Source organism: Vollenhovia emeryi, unplaced genomic scaffold (assembly GCF_000949405.1).
Source record: "Vollenhovia emeryi isolate VEMERY1.0 unplaced genomic scaffold, V.emery_V1.0 DF939207.1, whole genome shotgun sequence".
Classification (NCBI taxonomy): domain Eukaryota; kingdom Metazoa; phylum Arthropoda; class Insecta; order Hymenoptera; family Formicidae; genus Vollenhovia; species Vollenhovia emeryi.
Window position 1 is genome coordinate 374,997 of NW_011967159.1, and position 19,765 is coordinate 394,761.

The following is a 19,765-nucleotide window of genomic DNA, read 5'->3' on the forward strand; positions in this document are numbered from 1 at the left end:
AGCAGAGTATCTCGAAGGAAACGCCAGATTATAATGGGTGTCCCAAGAAGGCGCGATTTGTCCCTAGTTTTAAAAATAAATTATTATTTCGATTATACGAATTATTTTAAGTTATATGCTCCCAATCATTGTTAGAAAATAATTAAAATTAATCGTAATAATAATAGCTACTCGTTTTACCAAACTTAATTTAAAATTTCATAAAAAATTAGTAATTAATTATTAAAACAATAATTCTTCCAATTCAGATTAATTCCTAATAATATTAAAATGTTTTCTTATAAAGAATCGCTATTCGATCGTTATTATAAATTATTTCAAATAAAAAAAATCACATAATCATAATTAAATACACATAGGTAATTTTTCCCATTAATACTACACATGGATTTAATACTATCATTTCACACAAGTATCATGAAGAATTATTTGAAATAATTATAATGTCAATTAGAATATACAATTATTTAATATGTCGTAATTTTTATTATTGTTCGAAATTAATTGAATATATTAAAAGAAGAGAGGAAAAGACCCGAAGAGGCAATCATATAAAGAATGCATAATTTCCAGATTATGCTTATATAGTTCTTTCATCTTGAAGAACGTGACACTTCTATTTTAAAAAGGATTTATAGTTTTCTAGGTGACACCCTGTATGAAATGGACGGCGTCATTTCCAGTTCCAACGTTTATTTCTTTGGTAAACTTCTTTCCAATCTTCACACAGGAAATTTGCTTCCCAATTTTTCTCGATGAATATTCTCGACAGCTTTCCGACAGAGTTCGAATAAAATTTCCATTAATTCCTCCTTACCTCTTTCGAGATACCCTGTACACTTCGCGCCCAAAAAATCTTCATTAACCTACTGGGGTGTCTAACTGATATCGAATGCATCTAATTTATCCGCAAGCTATTTTTTCCGAGCGGCTTTCTCTGCTTTCCGTCGCATTCGTTCGATCTCTTTACGCTCCTTGCGCTCACGATCAGCCTGCGCCCTTAACTCCTTTAGTTTGCGCTTCAGATGAGCCTTAGCGTCACCGTAAACCCCTAAAGTCTTCAAATCTCTCGACTCTAAACGCAACAGGTTATTTCCATGAATGCCGTTATCCAAAAATTGAGATGAAAAGTGTTCTAAACCGATTCCTGTCAGCCACTGGCACACCTGAAAGGACAGTCTTACATTTAGAGAGATATGAGCTATTAAGAATAAAGCAGCAAAAACCCATGTTTGTCTTTAAAGTTTTTATTGCAATGAAAGAGAATGAAGACTGAGAGGGAATAAGGTAATATTAAGTTATTTAAAAAGCTCTCTTATGCATAATCTTTCTTTTTAAAGGTATCCGTTTAAATAAATTTGCGAAAAAATATTAATTCTTTAATTGCAAATTAATTTTTCTCAAATAAATCAAGTAAAATACTCACTTGTTCCTTGGACCAATCTGCGACTGGCGCATTCTGCCAGAAGTGGGACTTCTTGTCACCTAAACCAAAGTCGCTTAGGTGAGCGGGCAACCAAACTGTGCTCGAATCTATATTGATAACGCATGCACGATGGAAAGTAAGTAAAAGGTGTGAAGATTTTATCACGCTATTAGTAATCACTCCATCAGCAATTAATCATTAACTGTACTGTAGATGTTAGCATATTTCATATTTTGTTACACAATTATTTTGTTAAATGTTTGAACGTCTTTATAAAAAAGATATTGATACAAAATCATGCATTTAACGTTTAAGCAAATTTAAGCGAGTAAAGCGAAATTGTTCTTGGATAAAGTGTTATTGACTGCGCAGGGTTCTAAAAAGAATCAATGGAAATTTGTTTTTGAAAATTCTTCATTTTAATCTGAATCCTGTAACCTTAATTCCTGATTGAGTGATTGAAGCGTTAGTGCTGACACATAAACATTAACACATAAAATTTCTCAAGTACCTACGACGCCGCCGACTTTTAAAGGACTAGGATCAACACCGGGAGGACTCACAGAACCACCGGAAGACAAACTTGAGGGAGAGCTTCCCGGATGATGCCATGGAGCACTTCCGCTACCGATCAAATTTGATGGAGGAATCGCTACCTTTTTCACTAGAAATACGACAAGTGTAATTTACTACGATAAAATCACATTGTTATTACTGCAATTGGTGACAATGTGAATTCACTTTCTATTCTGTTTCACTTCAGTGTGAATTTTCTACCTCTCTGATTAGCCTCGTTAACAGCCTGCCGTATCTCCTCCACAAGATGATGCGTAACCATAGTTGGATCGTTATTATGAGGATTGTTGAGATCACTGAAATCTCCAGAGCTCTCCCTCGAGGAGTCGTTTCCGCCCAGCCGCTTTTCTCGCTCGGCCAGAACTTGCTTAAGCTGTTCTGCCAATGACGCAGGAGGTCCGGTCAAAGCTGCAGGGAGAATTCTTTTAATATATATTCTAATAAATAAGCTTTAAGAGATATACAAAAGCAAATTATAACCATGTATAATGGAATATTGATAATAATAACAACAGTTAACGCGTCGGAGGAAAAGCATTGGCATACTTTTCTGTGATTGCTGCCAACCTTGCTCGGTCATCGCTCTAACTTGCGAGCTGATGGTGCTGTGCTGGCGGATCGCAGTGGGATGTATAGGATCCATGTGCGATTTTCCTTTAAGTGAACTGATGGATGAAGTGCTGGAATAGGAACTCAGATTGGATTGCTTGGATGTTAAGTCGTTGGGCGACCTGCTGCTGTCTTGCGAAGTCATTTTTGAGGAGGAATCATCATCCGTGTTGTCGCCCGACTCGTCCAATCCGTAGTCCTAAAATAAGAATTTTTTTTCATCATTAAAAAAGAATAAAAAAAGAATTTTAAAACATATTTCATCTAATTCTACGCTAATTTTATCTATTTCTAAACATCATGTTCCATATTTAGTCTTCAAGCGAGCAATGTATACTGTAGTTACAATTTCTAATAGATTAATGCAAGATTAATCAACGTACAGAACTACTGTTGCTGAGGCCTCCAGATCGCCTGGGCAACTGACGATTGGCTAAGCCACCTCTGCTGGCTAGCTCTGCCTTGCTCTTGCCAGCAGAATTGTCCAACAGACGATGGGCTGGTACAGCACGATCTAATTCTTCCTTTACCGGTAACGGTAGAGGTAGTTTCCTCTCCACAGTCGCAGTCTTATCACCGTCATCCGGGCTACTGAGGTCGGAGGTCTCTGTATCGGAAAGCTGGCAGCTAGTTGATGAAGGCGGTGGTGGCAGTTGTCTACGAGAAAGCTGTGGTGTTACTATCCTAGTAGTAGTGTTATCGTACGGTAATCGTACTGGCAAACCAAATCGCCTCTGGGTCTCCGTCAGCTCCACCTCTAGTGTGATCACCTGGAGTGAAATGATTTAAAAATATTTTTAAAAGCACCTGTTCTTCCTAAGGCAAATATCATCGGTCCAATTCTTTGATACGCACCCTATCCTTGAGACTTTTTACCAGCGCATTGTATTCCGTGTCCTTTTCCTGCAACAATTGTTGATAGAACTCGTCCCTGGCTGCGATATCCGCGCGTAGTTCCCTGGCAGCTCTCCTGGCTCTGGCGTACTTCTGCTGCAGAGCTGCGTTCTGCGCCGTCGCCTGCGACAGCATCTCCCTGGCTGTTAGCAGGTCCTGACGAGCGGAGCCCAATGCTCTCTCCGATTCGTGAAGGCGTAATCCAGATTCACGCAGTTTAGCCGCATATTCTTCGCTGCCCGCTCCGCTGTTTTCCAGCTCTACTAACTGTTCAAAACAAAATGAGGCTTATAACATAACTAGTTGTATTTACATGACATAACATTACATAGGAAGTGTTCTCAAACGAAAATGCACCACAACTTAGGATTTGATACAGAAAATACAATTTTAAGATTTCAGTAAACATATGCCCATTAAGTGCTTGCTTTTGGTGTTATTATCGAAAAATTATGTACATCTTATAATTTCCTGGATGTTATGTTGTTTATTCGATATCGATTGGCATAAGAGGAGAATTGTCTGCAAGAATAAGGAAGGCATGCAGTTGCAATGAATGAAAGAAACAGCATCAGAGAAGATTCCTGAAATGTTGATTAGTAATACAACAGAACAACAACATAATACAGAAAATGTCTGCAAGATATAAAAAAATCATCTAAAAATGTTTCAAATGACTTCAATAATAAATTATCATTGTTGTAAGCAAAGAATGTTGGTGATTTTTATTTATTCCGATTTTTTTGCAATGAAATACGTACTAATGTCTCTTTATTTGGAGAGACATTGAATACAAAAATTAAGTATGGAATATTTGATTTTTTTTGTATAAAATGTAATAAAATCACATAGTAAATTGATTATCGCGACTTATTATAGTGACAATAAAACAGAAAATTTGTGTTATTTATGTACATTAATACACATAAGCTGTAAGCTATAATTATTCGCTTAATATTTCGTGCACTTTGATGTAGCGCAGGCGGAAAGAAAGAAAGAGAGTGAAGCGTGAAAAGTTTATAGAGATTAAGAGAAGCATGCTAAAGTATACATGCGGATAAGTAAAACGAGTCTATCCTGTAAAACGAATTTTGCATCGCACATTAATACTTTCCATATTAAAGGTTCTCCTATTAGTTGAAGCAGTTGTAATTACTTGAGTAACTCTGATTTGATTGTGATCAGTTAGTTAATATTATTCGAGTATCTATTATAATGTTACGTTACCTTCGCCTTGAGCTTTTCCACTTCCTCGTCCGCTAATGAGAGTTTATACTGACTCTGCAAGCAACCAACGACACGCATAGCGCATAAGCGAAACAAAAACAAAGAAAATCAATAAATACACACTGTGTGCGATTGCGATAAACTTACATATGTGATATGCTCTGTCGCTCTTAATTTACACACAGGTATGTACAAATGTATACACTACATCTTGTAGAAACATCACTGTTGGACAATGCATTATTCTAACGACTATTTACAGAAAAATAAAACTAACACCACACGTATAAGTAAACAGGTGCACAAACATTTTACTAAATATTCTTAAATAAACGGATGAAAAGGAGATACACTCGAATCATGAGGCATAAAATGTAAATGCGCAAAATACCTCTTGCAAGAGCAATCTCAGGCTGTCTACGTCGCTCTGCGTAGTATTGTGTTGCGACGAGCTAAGTATCGGAGATCGACTGCGACTAGAAGGCGACAGGTAATTCTCGATAGGACTGTGTGCCGGTTCCCCCTCCGAGCAAGAGGACATCGCTGGCGAACCAGGAATCCCGCTCATTCCGCTGCCAACGGAGATATCTTCGCTTCCTCGCTGGCCATCGGGAGAAGCGTCAGAGAAGTTGAGTTTTCTGTTCGTGGAAAATGAATTTCTTTCTTTCAATACACGAAGTGAACAGTTTGCTTGTCGTGACGCTATGAATTATGCTTATTATAGAAAACGTAGTTCCCTCAGCACTCCAAGATGCCTCAGGCTCTCATTGGAGTGGCCACGAAGTGTCGTCATGGAATTTTTGCGAGCAAGGATAAATCATCATCGGGAACGTACACAAAACAGTGTTGAATTAAAAGAAAAAAGGCGAAGAGTCTTCAAATCGAGTCAAAAAGGTATAAGAAAAAATATTTTCAATATATAATTTTATGATCTCATTGCTTAAGTCTCGATATATAAATGTGCCAATTATTATTGGATTATTAGTGCATTATTAAACAAGTGATTATCAAAATTTGATTTTAGATTCATATTATTGTAACAAAACTTGTCGACATAAAAACTAATAATTATAAAGCACAATCTTACGGTAATACTATTCAAAGATCAAGTTACACGAATACACTATTTTACCTATTGGCAGCGTTCGCCAGTTCCCTCTCTTTATCCGCCTGGAGACTCTGCCTAATCAACATCGCCACTTCCGAGTTCTTGGGGTCTCTCTCCCTGCCGATGACAAATCGCACGAGACCGGAGGTGTTCCTCAGCACGCTAGCGGCATACGCCTGTGTCACGCCGACTAAACTCTTGCCGTCAACCTCGACGATCTGATCATTCACCTGGATCCGACCCTCGCGCGCGGCCGCACCTTTCTCCGTGATAGTTTTCACAAAGATGCCCAACTTTTCTAGACCCGCGTCTGCGCCCACGCCCATGCCGATTATGCTGAGGCCCAAACCCTCCGGGCCCTTCATCAGCTCGACAGGAAACACCTAATTTTTTTTTTAAATTAGTACTGTAGCGCAGGGATTTCTTAAGAAAGTGCTTTTAATTTAAAATAAAAGATTAAGCTTCTTAAAGAAACTTTTCAAGATGCCCCAGGCTTCCCTTGAGAGGCTGTCCTTGACAGAGGGATCACAAAAAACCATCACGGAACATTTGTGAGGAAAAATAAAATTAGAAATGAAAGGAAACAAAGTGTTCAAGGGCTTTAAAGAAATTGCACTAAAAAATTATGTTACTTGCTAAAATTTCTGGTAAGGTCGCTATTAGTTTAATTTTATTGAATATTACAAAAAGAAAGAGCTATTTAGGATTACCTCCATTTTTTCGACACGTTTTTCCAGCTCGTACTCTGCACTGGCCGCCACAGGGTCGACATCCTCATTACGACGATCGTATTCATTAACAGAATGCGTGGAATAAACACGCATGGGACCGGTGTCAAAGGACACTTTGGAGGTCTTCTTGATGGGCACGGTGGACGGATAGTCGTCATCGTCTTCGTCGGATTCTGGGATCCCCGCCACTTCCATCCAAAAGTGACCGTCCTCGAAGTAATGCACGCCATTCTCCACGAGTACCTGATTGATCAAATATCTAAGTTAACGTTGTCGCAAAATTGCTCTAAATTAAGATAATAAAAAAATAATAAAAATTTCTTATACTGTAGTGAAAAACCATACATTTCTTTCGTGATAATCTGTATTTGTTCTCAAATTTTCTTTTTATCACACATCTACTCTCTGGTTCAATTCAATCGAGGAAAAAGAAATTGATAAGTGAGATTGTACTGTAACTATGATAAAAATACATATATATTACAATCTTTCCTGGTGTTGGAATATATTCGTCCTGATGCTCGGTTTCGGTGTCATCGTTAGTTTCGTGGGTGTCGTTTAAGCTGCTGACTGAACCTAACAGTCCGCTCTCACTTCCTGTGACCGATCCTATTTGACTTTCCGTTAACGAGTCTATTGTCAGGTCACTGCGAGATCTGTGAGACAAACTGAAATAAATAGAATGTTAACAGAGCCAAGAAGTTCGGGAAGAGTTTGAATTTCCAAATTTTAGTATAATTCTAAAAAGTTCGAAGACCTTTAGGTATCCAGTTGTCCAAGAATTGACAAGAACACGAGCGTCTATTATCCCGGATTATAAAAATTCAGGGAACGCAATTCTTAAATATTGAAGGAGTGCAAAGACCCAAAAAATGTTTAATCCTCCAGAGAATCCGAAAAAAAACTAAGTTTGAAAAATACTACGCAATCCAAAAATTCAATAATCCACCAAACAATCGATATTAAAATGGAAAATTTGCTTAAAATCGTTAAAAATGATAGAGAATAGAAATAAAGTAGCAAAAAGACACGGGAAAGGACGCGCAACCGAAAGGACGTAAAAAAAATAAGCTCGTTCACCTATAATCATGAGTGGCACTATTGATAAGACTGGAATCAGGAGCAGACAGGACATCGGACAGCCAGTCGGGCGTGTTGTCCTGGTCCTCCCTATCCCTGTCCTGTCCTTCCTTATCCTTGTCATTAGAAATCCCATCACCTATTATTGCGTCATTGGCACCGGTGGGAGACAGCAGCCTCGCTATCTCCTGCGCTTCCTCGTCCGATAGCAACGCCGAACCTTGTCTAATTTACGTTCACGAATCATTCACTTTGCTCTACGCACGAATTACGTGATCGCTGACAGCGAATCAATTCTGCGATTGAATGACAAAAGCAGTTATGTCCATTCGGTGTTTCATTCTCGACACTCCTTATTACTTACTATTAAATTTCGAAATATTTATTTGCGAAAAAAGAACAGTTATCTTAATCTTTTCACCAAAAGAATAGCAGGTGAAAAATAAGTGATTTAAAAAATGTATACAGATTTTTGTATACTTCTACAAAATTCATAAGGCTCATATTTAAGAAACACAAAGAATATATAGGACTAAACGCCAAGACAGGATATTAGTGTCTAAATAATTTATTTTAAATTTAGACACTAACATCCTGTCTTGGCCTTTAGTCCTATATCTTCTTTGCGTTTATTTATCTTTTCTTTTCTATGTATTATTCTCCTTCACAGAATAATAAAACGGACATGATTGCGATATATTTTTCTAGTCTGGTGCTTATTACGAACACAATCGACCAAAAAAGTGGTATCTTAATGATAAAAATACTTTGATATAATCTTCAAATAAAAATTTTCTTTTAAAACAAATATTTCTATAACTAAGTTCTCTTATCACTTAGGTAATTGATTAAATCTATTAAACTATCAACGTAACATTTTGCAATCAACAGGCTAACATATCTGCTTCCGTTATTAAGTCACAAAATTACAAGTGTACTCACCTAATCTTCTTTTCTAAGATGCTGCATGGACCATGGCAATTAGCAGATTTGCATTCAAATAAACACGAACGTATTAGAATCAAAATGAAAGAAAAACAATGTTATCAGTATTAAGCATCAAATTAAAAATTATTAAGTTGTAAGACTGCAGCAAAAAAATTTATTATACTATTAGATATAGATACAGCTATGAAAATTTTAATTGCTGTATTAAAATGCAAAGGCTCAATGCTAAAAGCAGCTCCTAGGAATAGCATCGTTTAAAAAAATGTTGTCTCTTTCATTGGTATTAATTATTAATTGTCAAGTGTCATATCAATAAGACTTGAAATATTTGAAAAACGATGATTCCTTCGTCCTGTCTCCCTCTTTGTAAATTTCTTATTGTTTCTATATAGTATTTTAAACACAATCTAACAGCCCAACTCGAAATTTGTCCTCTCTTACTCTATGTATTTACCGAGAGCTCAGTAGATTTTCAGCCTCGTCTGGCGTCATGGTATCCGGCGTAACAGGAGTGATATGATTAACACTGTTCTTCGAAGCTGTCTCTGCAATTCCAACAGAATTGTTCTGCATTTCCCTTGCTACACATTCCACATTTGTAACGGTCTTTGTGTCACTGGAGTCACTGTCCTCATACTGGCTGCTCTCCGACGTGGAGTGCTCGGATTTTTTGTTGGAATGTCTTTGCGAAAGCGCGCTAGGTGACAGCGAAGAGTCCTGATTATTGTTCTCCGATAACCGGAGTTTCGCTAATTCAGCCTTCTGCTTCTCTTGTTCCCACGTCGTCTGCGGCTGGTCCACTTCCTTTTCCAGCTTCCTACTCAGGACACTGTTCACCGCTGCAATGCACTCTTTCCTACTGACTTCAGATTTCACCACCTCTGTTACATATTTCTCCTCGTCTTTGCTCTCCTTCGTAATGAGCCCGAAGCTATTAATTTCCTGACTACGAATGGCTGATTTGTCCACACTATCCTTGCTTTCTGTCTCGACAAAACTGGAGCGCTTGCCAGAGACCTCCTCCCTGTTCTTTGCAATCTTCTCCCTTACGCTGATTTTGATTTGATCATTCTTCGCATTCGAGACCGTCTTCTGGCACACTCCATCGCTGCTGGACTTCACTTTCGCCTCCAGCGTATCTTCCGCGGACGTGGTATTGATTTTCATCGTTTCCGTAGTGCCGCCGTAGTTCTTCGCCTCTGTGTTTGGTTTCGATTGAGTTTTGCATTCGGTATTACTTTGCGAAACAATTTCCTCGCTCTGCTGTAACTTCTTGGCATACGGCGAGGGCACAGGGATCTCCTTATGTTCTAGCGGCGGATACTCTTGGTCAGAACTGATGACAGAGGGTGGACGTGGACCTAGACCCGCGGCCTGAAGATCAAGACGCACGTGAGAACGTCGAATGACCGTGGTAGTGTCCGTCTCGTTGAACTTGAACTGATCCTTCTCGGAAAGGCTCTCCGTGCCCGAGACACAGCTCTGATACGTGGCTGGCTTATCCTGGTCCTCCGCTTCCAAGTCATAGCTGTTGCGACCTGAATTGGAAAAAAATAGATTTATGATAACATTAAAAATACCGAAACTGACGTATATACTGAAGCGCTGAAATAGCTTAGCGGACTAACACAGACGCCAAAGTACCTCCGCAATCGATGCATAGTAATCGCAGGCACATAATTTTATGTCTTCCTGGAGAGTACGTGGCGCTTCAATAAGTATAAAAATATTCATACAAAATATAGTGCGGCGTTTCATATACATATACATATAAACACTAATCTTGTATTCTATTACAAGATCACGCACTCGCGTAGAATATAGGCCTTCAACTTAATAAATCAAACTAAAGAACTGAGTGGGGAGTTTTAACATTATTTATTATTTATATAGCGAAATTGTCAAGTTTTATTTTTAAAAAGTATTTCTGAAAAATTCTATTGTACTTGCAAGTATATAACATTTCTTTCCGTCAAATTCTGAGTATATTCAAAAGCTTTCTCACGCGTATTTATTAACAAACTAATATTTCCCATTTTCCATTCTTAGCAACTTATGTTATATTTATGCAGTAAAGTAACTTTTACAAACTTGCTCTTTTCGCATTTATAAAACGCATTATAATTCATTCTATCTTTGGAGAAGTCACTGTACTGATCAGAACTGTTTGGAACACAACATTGACGATCTTTCAAATCCCAAAATTCTGTGGAGAGCCCCAGAGACACTTTTGCAAAGTAAACGCGATGAGGCACGAGCGTTTGGCTGCTGGACAAGCCGCACGGTGATTTCTATAAATAATACCGTGGCACACTGGTAAAAGAGGAGGTGGCAAAACAAGGGAAGGAGAAAAGGGGCAAGAAGAGGGGGGAGCCTGCGTCTGGTACTTTTACTTTTTGGCATTTTGGCGCACTGCCATCCCAGCCCACGACAGCGAAAGTCACCTGGCTTCACCGACGCTTCTCAAAAATGTCAACGTTTATTTTTGAAGCAAACTATTTGCCATAAAAACGTTTAATACATTCCAATGCATATTAAAGTCTGCGTATAAGATTAATAATCGAAATTGCTTTCCTTTGATATTCCTCTTTCGGAGCTCACTTTAGTAAATCCCCAAAAATTCCTTTTCCTGTCTTGCTTGCGAGCTAAAATTAAACTTGCGCAACATCGAGGTGACTTTCATTAATTGCATTAATAGCCATCAATTCGCGTCAATACACTTTTTCCATTCGATAAAATTCCTCGGTCTCGTAAGACTTTTTCCACGAATCTAGTAGCTTACCTGTCTGATGCTTCTCCGACATCTCCTTCTCCGCTTTTTCCTCCTTGCTATCCTTGGAGGGCGAACTAGGTGAACTCATGCTGGATGAGGCACTGTCGGTGCCTGCGGAGGGCAGACCCAGTTCAGATTCCGGCGATCGTATCTCGGTTCTTTTATCGTCTCCAATCTCTTTTCTCTTCGCGCTCGGTCTGGCCCAATCGGGCCTTGGGTCCGATCTGGTCGCCTCGCTACGTAACTCTCCCTCCAGAGCCTCCTTTGACGAAGTCTTCAACTCTCTCAAGTCCACGGTTCTCTTCAGAATCTCGTCATTTTTTGCCAGCCATTCGTTCCTCCACTCGGAAGTCTTTGCTGGCGAGTGAATCGGGCTCGGAGGACAGTTAAAGTACTCCGGCGCTTCTAGCAAGTCGCTCTCTCTCCTCGTCAGGATATTGTCCATCGAAGCACTTCGGACTTTACTAGAATCCTCGTAGTGCGGTGCAGGCGATGCTTTCGTCTGCTCGGGAATGCCACTATACTCGTTTGCGATGGCAGTTTTCGATTCTGGAGTCGCTGAGCCTTTTGTGACGTCTTTCGATCCCTCCACAGCCTCCTTCTTTGAAGACTCCGTTGGTTTGGAAACTATAGCTTTGAACGTTGGTGCGTCTTCCATAGATGTAGAATTTTTCAAGGTTTCTTTCAAATTTTCTGTTGACCTCAAAGCTGCATCTTTGCATACTGGAGCTACCTCCACAACTGGCGGGCCTTTCACAGTCTGCGTAGTGGCCTTAGAAACCTCCTTGGTATCTTCCATTGATTTTGAAACTGTGATTTTGCTTCCTAGAATTGGTTCGGCGGTCGCGGAGCTTGTCAAACTCTGCACAGTGGATTTAGAGACATCCTTGGCAGCTTCCATCGACCTTGAACTCGGGATTTTGCTTGCCGTAACTGCCTCGGTGCTAGCTGCGCTCTTCAAATTCTGCGTCTTGGAAGTCTCTTTGGAATTCTCCGCCGACCTCAGAGCCGCTTTTGAAGTATTTTTCTGAACAACGGCGTACTCTGGCAGCGAGTCGTCCTGAGTCTTATCGGCGCCAGCGCTTTTGCTCTCTTTCGGAGTGTTTTGAGGTTTCTTCTTCTGCACAACGGCGTACTCTGGAATCGTCGGCGAGACGTCGTCAAACCTCTCCACCGTTGCGTACTCCGGGCTCTCCAGCAGTTCAGACGGACTGGCGGCGGCGATACTCGCCGGTCGTTCCCTCCTGTTAGCCGCGGACGAGTTCCTGACAGGCGGAGGTGGTGGTGGAGGTGAGCGTGCCGAGCAGAAGCTTGCCGATCTGGTAGCTGGACTGGCAGAGTCGCTAACTGCCGCGCTCGTCGAGCTCTGGCACGCGTCAACGAACGACGACGACTGCTGCGCCTGACTTTGCGCATTCTGAGAGTTCAGGGAAGTTTGAACCAGCGGGCGATTCGGATCGGAATTATAGCGGTTCGGTCTAGCCTTGGAGAAGTGGCTAGTCCAATTCCGTTGCTTCTCGATGAGCTCCTTCGAATTCGGCCGGCGTTCCGGCTTCTCCGGCCGCTCCGGACGATCGTTCTCCTTGCCCGTCCGTTCGACCTTACTCAAGCCCGCGCCGGCACGTCGCTCCGGCACGCAGTGACCGTTCTCGAAGTGCCGCTCCGCGTTCAAAGCCGGTACGCTGGCGCTCCACGTACTCAGGTGCTCGCGGCTGCCCGGAGGAGAAGGTGAGTGAGGACGGGGTGACCTCGTGGGCGAAGTGCATCCGGAACCCGAGTTCGCGGAACTGGAGCGAGATCGGAGACCGTGCAAGTTGTTCGGTTTTGTGACCCGCTCCACTCTGTAGATTAAACGAGCATGTCAATAACGATATCGAAGTCATTCTACAACGTTATCTTTTTGTACGCACTAGACTTCTCTTATTGTTAGACAGATCTTTTATACTTCATAAAATATTACGTATCTGGCAAAGATAAGTATTTCTGATAAGTTTATTCTTCGAGAAAAAATTCTGGATATGTCATAAAACATATAATATTATAATAAAAGTTCACGTTTGCAAAATTACAAAATATAAACAAGCGGAATAATTCTTTTTGTAGTTTTCAGCCATCTTTACATTCGCTGAAAGAATTTCCGCAGTTTACATTCTAATTAATAAAAAATTTGTTCAAGTACAGTTTTTTTATGTCTTTCAAATTGCTTACGGTCTGGTCGATTTGTTTTCCTCGCCAAGTTTCTCAAAGAGGGCTCGCGCATTGTTGAAACGTGCCACATGGCTCTCAGTTCTGACTACTGTCACTTGCGTCGGAGACTCCTTTAGCGGGACGGCTGGCTCCTTAAATCCATCCGAAAGAATATTGTTCGTTCTGTGACTCAGGTTGTCCAGTTGCGGCTTGGATTGGAAAATGTTTGCGATGGCCGACACCTTGGAACCACCCACTCGCTTTTTCTCTTCTATCGCTGCCATGTCTGGCACAAGTTCTGCAAGGAAATATAACTTTGAGTTACCCAGATGTATTATCCTCACGATCCAAGACAAATTTATCATGCAAACTTGGTTTTTTTTGTAACAAATTATTGATAAACGTCTTAAAGTCGCAACACAGGAACTAAACAGGGTGTCCCAATTTAATGTCCCACCCCAAATAACTTTTTATTTTTGATCGCAGAAAAAACGTTTCAGACAAAAGTTGTTTGGTTCGAAGGGGGACATAAGATGGTGCCATTAGTTTGATCTTGACGAGTTGCTCGAAGGTCGCGTAAAGGTCGGCTTCAATTTTTTGGAATGAAACCCCCTATTGTTTATTATACTATCTTATTCTACTAATTAATATGGACAACTTTTGTCTGAAACGTTTTTTTCCGCGATCAAAAATAAAACGTTATTTGGGGTGGGACATTAAATTGGGACACCCTGTATAAGAGAATATCTGTTGGTAAATTATGTTAATATTAAAAAAGTACTTGAGTAATACTTTACCTATGACTGACAATAAGTAGTGATATTTATATATAAATGCTAATCATTTAAGTGTTTCATCCCATTGTCATTCATATACATTCGATATACTTCATTGCAGTAACCTGTAAAAGAAATCATTAAATTTCTATTAAATTTAATCGATAATGATTAAAGAGGAAAGATTAAAGTTCTAAATATACATATGTGTAATCTGACATTCTGCATATATAATAAAATCTCAATCAAGTCATGACTAATCATTATATCTTATCTTGTGTTTTAAAATAATTTTTCCTGCTTTACTTAGGTCTATTTATCTTACTATATTTTGGAACAAAATTTTTATTTACAAGATCAATTAATTCGTTACAACAAGTGACAGAAAAGAAAATTGTTTTAGAATAACGTTGCGATTAAATATTCTTAAGTAAAATCTGTCTAGATTTCATGCTTTCGCGGTACATCAAAGAACATACATTTTCTGCCATTGTTGCCTATAGCTATCGCATATTAACACAGTCAATTGGATTTTCTGACCTTTACAGAATTTGAATATCTACCCATCTTAAAGAATTAATACCGTGCATGTTTCCCCAATTTTACTATTTTTATAACGTATATTTAAAAACATTCTAAAATAAAAAATATAAGTACGCAAAAATATATCCTTTAAAAATACCAAAGTCAAAATTAAGAAAACAAAAAAGCAATGCGAAAATAACATCTCGCAGTAATATTAAAAATTAGTTTTATATAATAAAATTGCATGAATAATTAATGTATATAAAATTATAACACACTTTTGCAAATGTTAATAGTAATAATAACGAATTAAAAAATTATTTTGCAGCAATTATTTCGTCACAAATATAATTAATTAAAATGGAAATCGCGCGGTCATAATATCTGTGAGGTCCTTCTACAATATTTACATCTTTTTCTAATAAATGACGTGATCGCGGTTTTTATTTACATTTCTCTCCCGTATTTTTTAATCATAAGTGCTGTATCTTTACGTGTTCTGAAAAATGCTAATGGAAACAAAAGCTGAATGACAGGTATAAGATATAATAGGTGGGTCTGCCATGCCTGGGTTTCAACCCTCCTCCCATAGCACACCATGTTGCTGCAATCAATACTTGAATGCTGTCCCTATGGTATGGATAGATGCGAAAAGAGTTGCAACTTTGCATCGCTCACATGATTGTCTAATTACTCGCTCGAGCACAGACGCGGTCACGTACATTTGCATCGCAGCGTTTGCAATGGGGAATTCATTCACAGCGTTCGCTGTCCAAGTACATTCTACATAGATATCTGCACATCTAGGTACTTGAGACGTGTTGAAAATAAATAAGTCTATATTTAGACGCGAAGCTCTCTTTCTCTGTGAATTGTTTGACTTGAAACATCCACTACTTCCCTGCTGACTCCTCAATGATATATTTGGAATGGCAGTAGAAAAAAAAAGTTGTGTACTTCTTAAATGTTACAGTTTATCGCACGTGTGTGAAAAAAGTTACGTTAAATGTTACAGTTTATCACACGTCTGTGTGTGTACGTCCATCCACATATTTGCACGCGTACATGCACGACGCTCGTTATCACTTTTCATCTAATAATCTCATTAAATAGTACAATCTGATTCAACTCTTACGAAACTCGTCTCGTCATTAAACACGAAATTCAATATCAGTAAACCGCCACGTATATTTCAATATCGATTTAATTAGTATTTCGATAAATGTGTAATAGAATTATAAACTGATAAAAATAATCGAGCTCACTGGAAAATGTAGAAAAATTGCATGACGACCAATCGCTGGCAAATTCTAATTGAAGAAGTTCATCGCGAAAAATATTACCTCTCTAGAGGAAGGGACCCAGGTTCAAACCCTGGGCGAGGTAATATTTTTCGCAATGAATTTCTTTTTAATTAGAATTTGCCAGCCACTGGTCGTCATGTAACTTTTCTACATTGCTTAATCAATTACTGGCGAATAATTCCTTTACGTTACCGGAGAATATCAATTACAAGCATCTTTTCGAACTCGCAGAACATCAAACGCGACATACTTTCGTATCGTGCTACATGGAGAATTAATCTAACTTATTTATTGGTAAGAATCAGTTTAGCGTAGGATAAAATTAATGAAATGTTATCTTCAAATTTAGGAATATCACAACATTTTTCTCACGGTGGCCACGGAGCGTGCGTTACAAATTTTTTCGTATGACTGAACTATTCGATTAATGAACGCTAGATTGAAAATAAACTCGAAGCCTAGACCGTATTGTTACAGACATGAATGCCGCAGTAACAACAACATAAGGCGAATTTTGGCGATTGTTTGGCACATGTGCTCGGCGTCATGAATGTTTTTACACCTGAGAAATAGCCATTGAGTTATATTCCGATAGAACAACTCATTTTATTCAAATGAATTTTCCTATTGGATATTTTTCAGCGTGTTTTTTCAGGCGCTCGATCATGAATCTTCCTCTGTAGCGTGAACTCGTGACAAGTGAGAAAATTTCATTGACGAGTTTAATATTTACACAGCTAGAAAATTTGTGTTTTCTTGTTAAAAGAAAAACGCCGGTGAAAACTTTCGTGTTAAATGTTCAACACATTCATGTGTTAATTTAACATATTGCTCTTGTGTTAATCGACCTCAAATGTAAAATTATTAAAATAACTGAAAAAGCAATGTTAAAACAACACAATGTGTACTTATTCTTTAATCTTACCCAACAGATGTTATATATTTTTAGTAACAAGATTTATCTGTTAAAATTTACAGAACAAAATGCTGATTTTATACTATATAATTCATTTAACTTATTACATCTATAAAATGTAAAAATTACATTTTTTACACTCATTCTACCATTAAAAATATGTTAATTTTACAGAAAATTAATTTTTAATTATTTTGAGATTTGCATTTATCTCGTGTTAAAATACTAACAGAGTATTAGTGCGATTATTTAACGTATCCACATTACGTTAAATTAACAGAAAAATTTACGTGGACCGTTTGGGACATGTGACATCTGTTAAATTTAACACAAATGTTTCAACTGCGTATCAATAAAATTTTTCACTTTTCACGTTAGAGAAAAGGATTCATGATTGAGCCCCAGGTGCAAAGGCATTCGTGACGCCGAAGGTACACTTTGGTACGTGTACAAAAAATCGCCTATAGTAAAACACAGCGAGATGCGAGACGTCCAGATTGTTACACGCGTGTCCAACGATATTTCATGTCAATCTTGAGCCTAAAAACTTCATAAAGTAACACAATCTGACACAGTTTTACTAAACGAATCTTGCCCGAACCAGCGAGATTCCAGTTGTACATCGCTAAACCGTTTTGTACATTTCAGTGAATTAATATTCCGATAACAATGCGATAAAATTAATTGAACATAATCGAAACCCCGTAACTTCGCTACAGACACTCTTCCAGTCGTTAGAGGCTATCAAGCGTAATACTTTCAAAATTGCGCCGGGGAATCGTTAATTAATTTGCCATCGGTAGAGGCAATCAGGAATAAATTACAAATGGTAATTAGTAAAAATAAATGTACGTTGAGGAGATTAAATTACATTACGCTCTTCAAACTCAGGGGTTTCACGAATTTACAACACTTTTCCGGCAGCAACCCCGTTTGTAAATTATCTCGTATGATTTTCGCCAGTAATAATACAATAAAACAGTATTGGCAAATTAGCGAGCTATAATGCGCAGGTAATTAATTCAGTTTCGTTAAACAACGTAAACGCGTCGACACGTTACGGGACGTCGAGAGCGTCGGGGCGAAACCAGTCGCAAGCAATTAGAAATTTTCTTCGTGAGTTTACAAAGGCAAGTAGGACGAATTTAAAGGTCACAATTTCTAAATTCGCCGAGGGATCTCGCGAAACGGAGCGGACTAGCAATTCGCGTCGCTGGGGCTCGTTACTTGCAAATCGCTCGGCTCGGCTTCGCGATAAGCTCGAGACGTCGGTATCGAGACACGGCGAGCGAACAATTGGCAGAACAATAATTGCAATGCGGTGTTCGCGAGGCAAAACATCCTCCCGATCGCCATTACACCCCATGGAGGTCCCCATAGAGCCGCTTCGTGGAGCTCGCCGGCGGCGGCGGCGGCGGCGGCGGCGGCGGCGTCGCCCGGGAGACGCGCCGTGGCCTCGCCGTGGCCTCGCCGCCGCCGGCCGGGTCCCCAGCGTGGAATTGTCTGTCGAACTGACCCGGAAGACGATGTCACCATGTGCGCGCGAGCATCTCTTGGACGGGCGAGCCGCACGACTTGACACGATTCCGCTCTGCGGCGCCCTCGGCAGTTTACGGTTCCTCGCGTCCCGTTCTCGCGACACGGCGCAGCCACGACACGACGGGATGGACGCTGACGCCGACGGAGTACGCGGGTAAGGTGTCTGCGTTGACGTTAATGCACAGCCACGTCCGCCATGTCCGCCAGGCGGCGAGCTCCGGCGCGTCGTCGATCCCGATCCGCGACGCTTAACGATCACCGCTTCGCGACGCGCCGTTCCATATCGCGAACTTGCGCCAACTGCCCCAGCCAGCCGACGGACACCGACGGACACTGCCCGACCAACCCGACCGCATTGACAACCGTGCGAGGGACGAGGCAAGATGGCCGGTTCATAACCTAGGGACTTTCCCCGGTCCGTTCGTTGCCGTTAAACCTGGGATCACCGACGACATGTGCAGGGTGTCTCATTTTCAATGGTCCACGCATTTTCATTGGACATAGAATTGACCAATCATAGTCGACTATTGGCCGCGTTCAGCAGATACAACTGTTGAGTGAGCGCTCGGTATGATTGGTTAATACTTTTAGATTCAGCCAATCATATATATTAAGAAATTATTGAGCGCTCTCTCAACAGTTGTGCTTGCTGAAGGCCTTCAAGCCTATCACACAATGCGAGGCAACAGGCAATAGGAATAGGGAATAGAATTTTTGACGCGTTGGATTGGTTGAAGGAAAATTTCCGACGAATCCAACGCGTCAAAAATTCTATTCCCTATTCCTGTTGCCTGTTGCCTCGCATTGTGTGATAGGCTTCACACATAAAATTCCGTAAGGACGTAAAACGTAAACATAAGAAAATCGACCAATCACAGTCGAGAACGTAAGGCAATGACGCAAGCAGTAGCAAATCCAACCTGTTGATTTTCTTACGCTTACGTTTTACGTCCTTAGGCTGGGTCTACATAGGATGTAGTAAGTCGTGTCGGAAGAAATTGACCAATCACAGTTCATTATTCTTCGACCGTAAGGGTGGAGTCCCATGGAGCGGAATACGCGGAAGCGGAATCAGCGGATCGCCAATCGCAAGATTATTCTGATAGAGCCCTTTCAAAAATTCCGTCGAAACGGTCTTGTGATTGG

The 19,765-nt window shown here is 39.9% G+C and overlaps 1 protein-coding gene across 7 annotated transcripts; it reads right to left on the reverse strand.

Moving 5' to 3' along the window:
• Nucleotides 1-216: 216 nt before the first annotated feature.
• LOC105561421 lies at nt 217-19,188 on the reverse strand. 7 transcript variants are annotated; one of them, XM_012011384.1, is made up of 19 exons: nt 18,597-19,188; nt 14,357-14,460; nt 13,581-13,857; nt 11,382-13,213; nt 9,054-10,137; nt 8,594-8,614; nt 7,652-7,876; nt 7,056-7,227; nt 6,551-6,814; nt 5,865-6,223; nt 5,124-5,370; nt 4,733-4,786; nt 3,467-3,772; nt 2,995-3,381; nt 2,549-2,810; nt 2,204-2,410; nt 1,938-2,090; nt 1,427-1,533; nt 217-1,166 (listed from the first exon to the last, which is right to left on the reverse strand). In XM_012011384.1, exons 3-19 carry the CDS (start codon nt 13,841-13,843, stop codon nt 915-917), a joined length of 6,195 nt encoding a protein of 2,064 aa, XP_011866774.1. In that variant the 5' UTR covers nt 13,844-13,857; nt 14,357-14,460; nt 18,597-19,188; the 3' UTR covers nt 217-914. The 7 variants fall into 7 exon arrangements, with proteins under 7 accessions (XP_011866774.1, XP_011866775.1, XP_011866777.1 ...); XM_012011385.1 differs by having other exon boundaries at nt 2,570-2,810; nt 7,056-7,239; XM_012011387.1 differs by having other exon boundaries at nt 1,427-1,485; nt 7,056-7,239.
• Nucleotides 19,189-19,765: the final 577 nt, after the last annotated feature.

What these genes read in the sequence shown, in the direction of transcription:
- LOC105561421 (XM_012011383.1), bottom strand. Translation starts at nt 13,843, where the DNA reads ATGGCAGCGATAGAAGAGAAAAAGCGAGTGGGTGGTTCCAAGGTGTCG. An exon ending in AGTGCCACTCATGATTATAG is followed by an intron (nt 7,240 to 7,651) that starts GTGAACGAGCTT and finishes TATTTATTTCAG; the next exon opens with TTTGTCTCACAGATCTCGCA. An exon ending in TTCCAACACCAGGAAAGATT is followed by an intron (nt 6,815 to 7,055) that starts GTAATATATATG and finishes TTGATCAATCAG; the next exon opens with GTACTCGTGGAGAATGGCGT.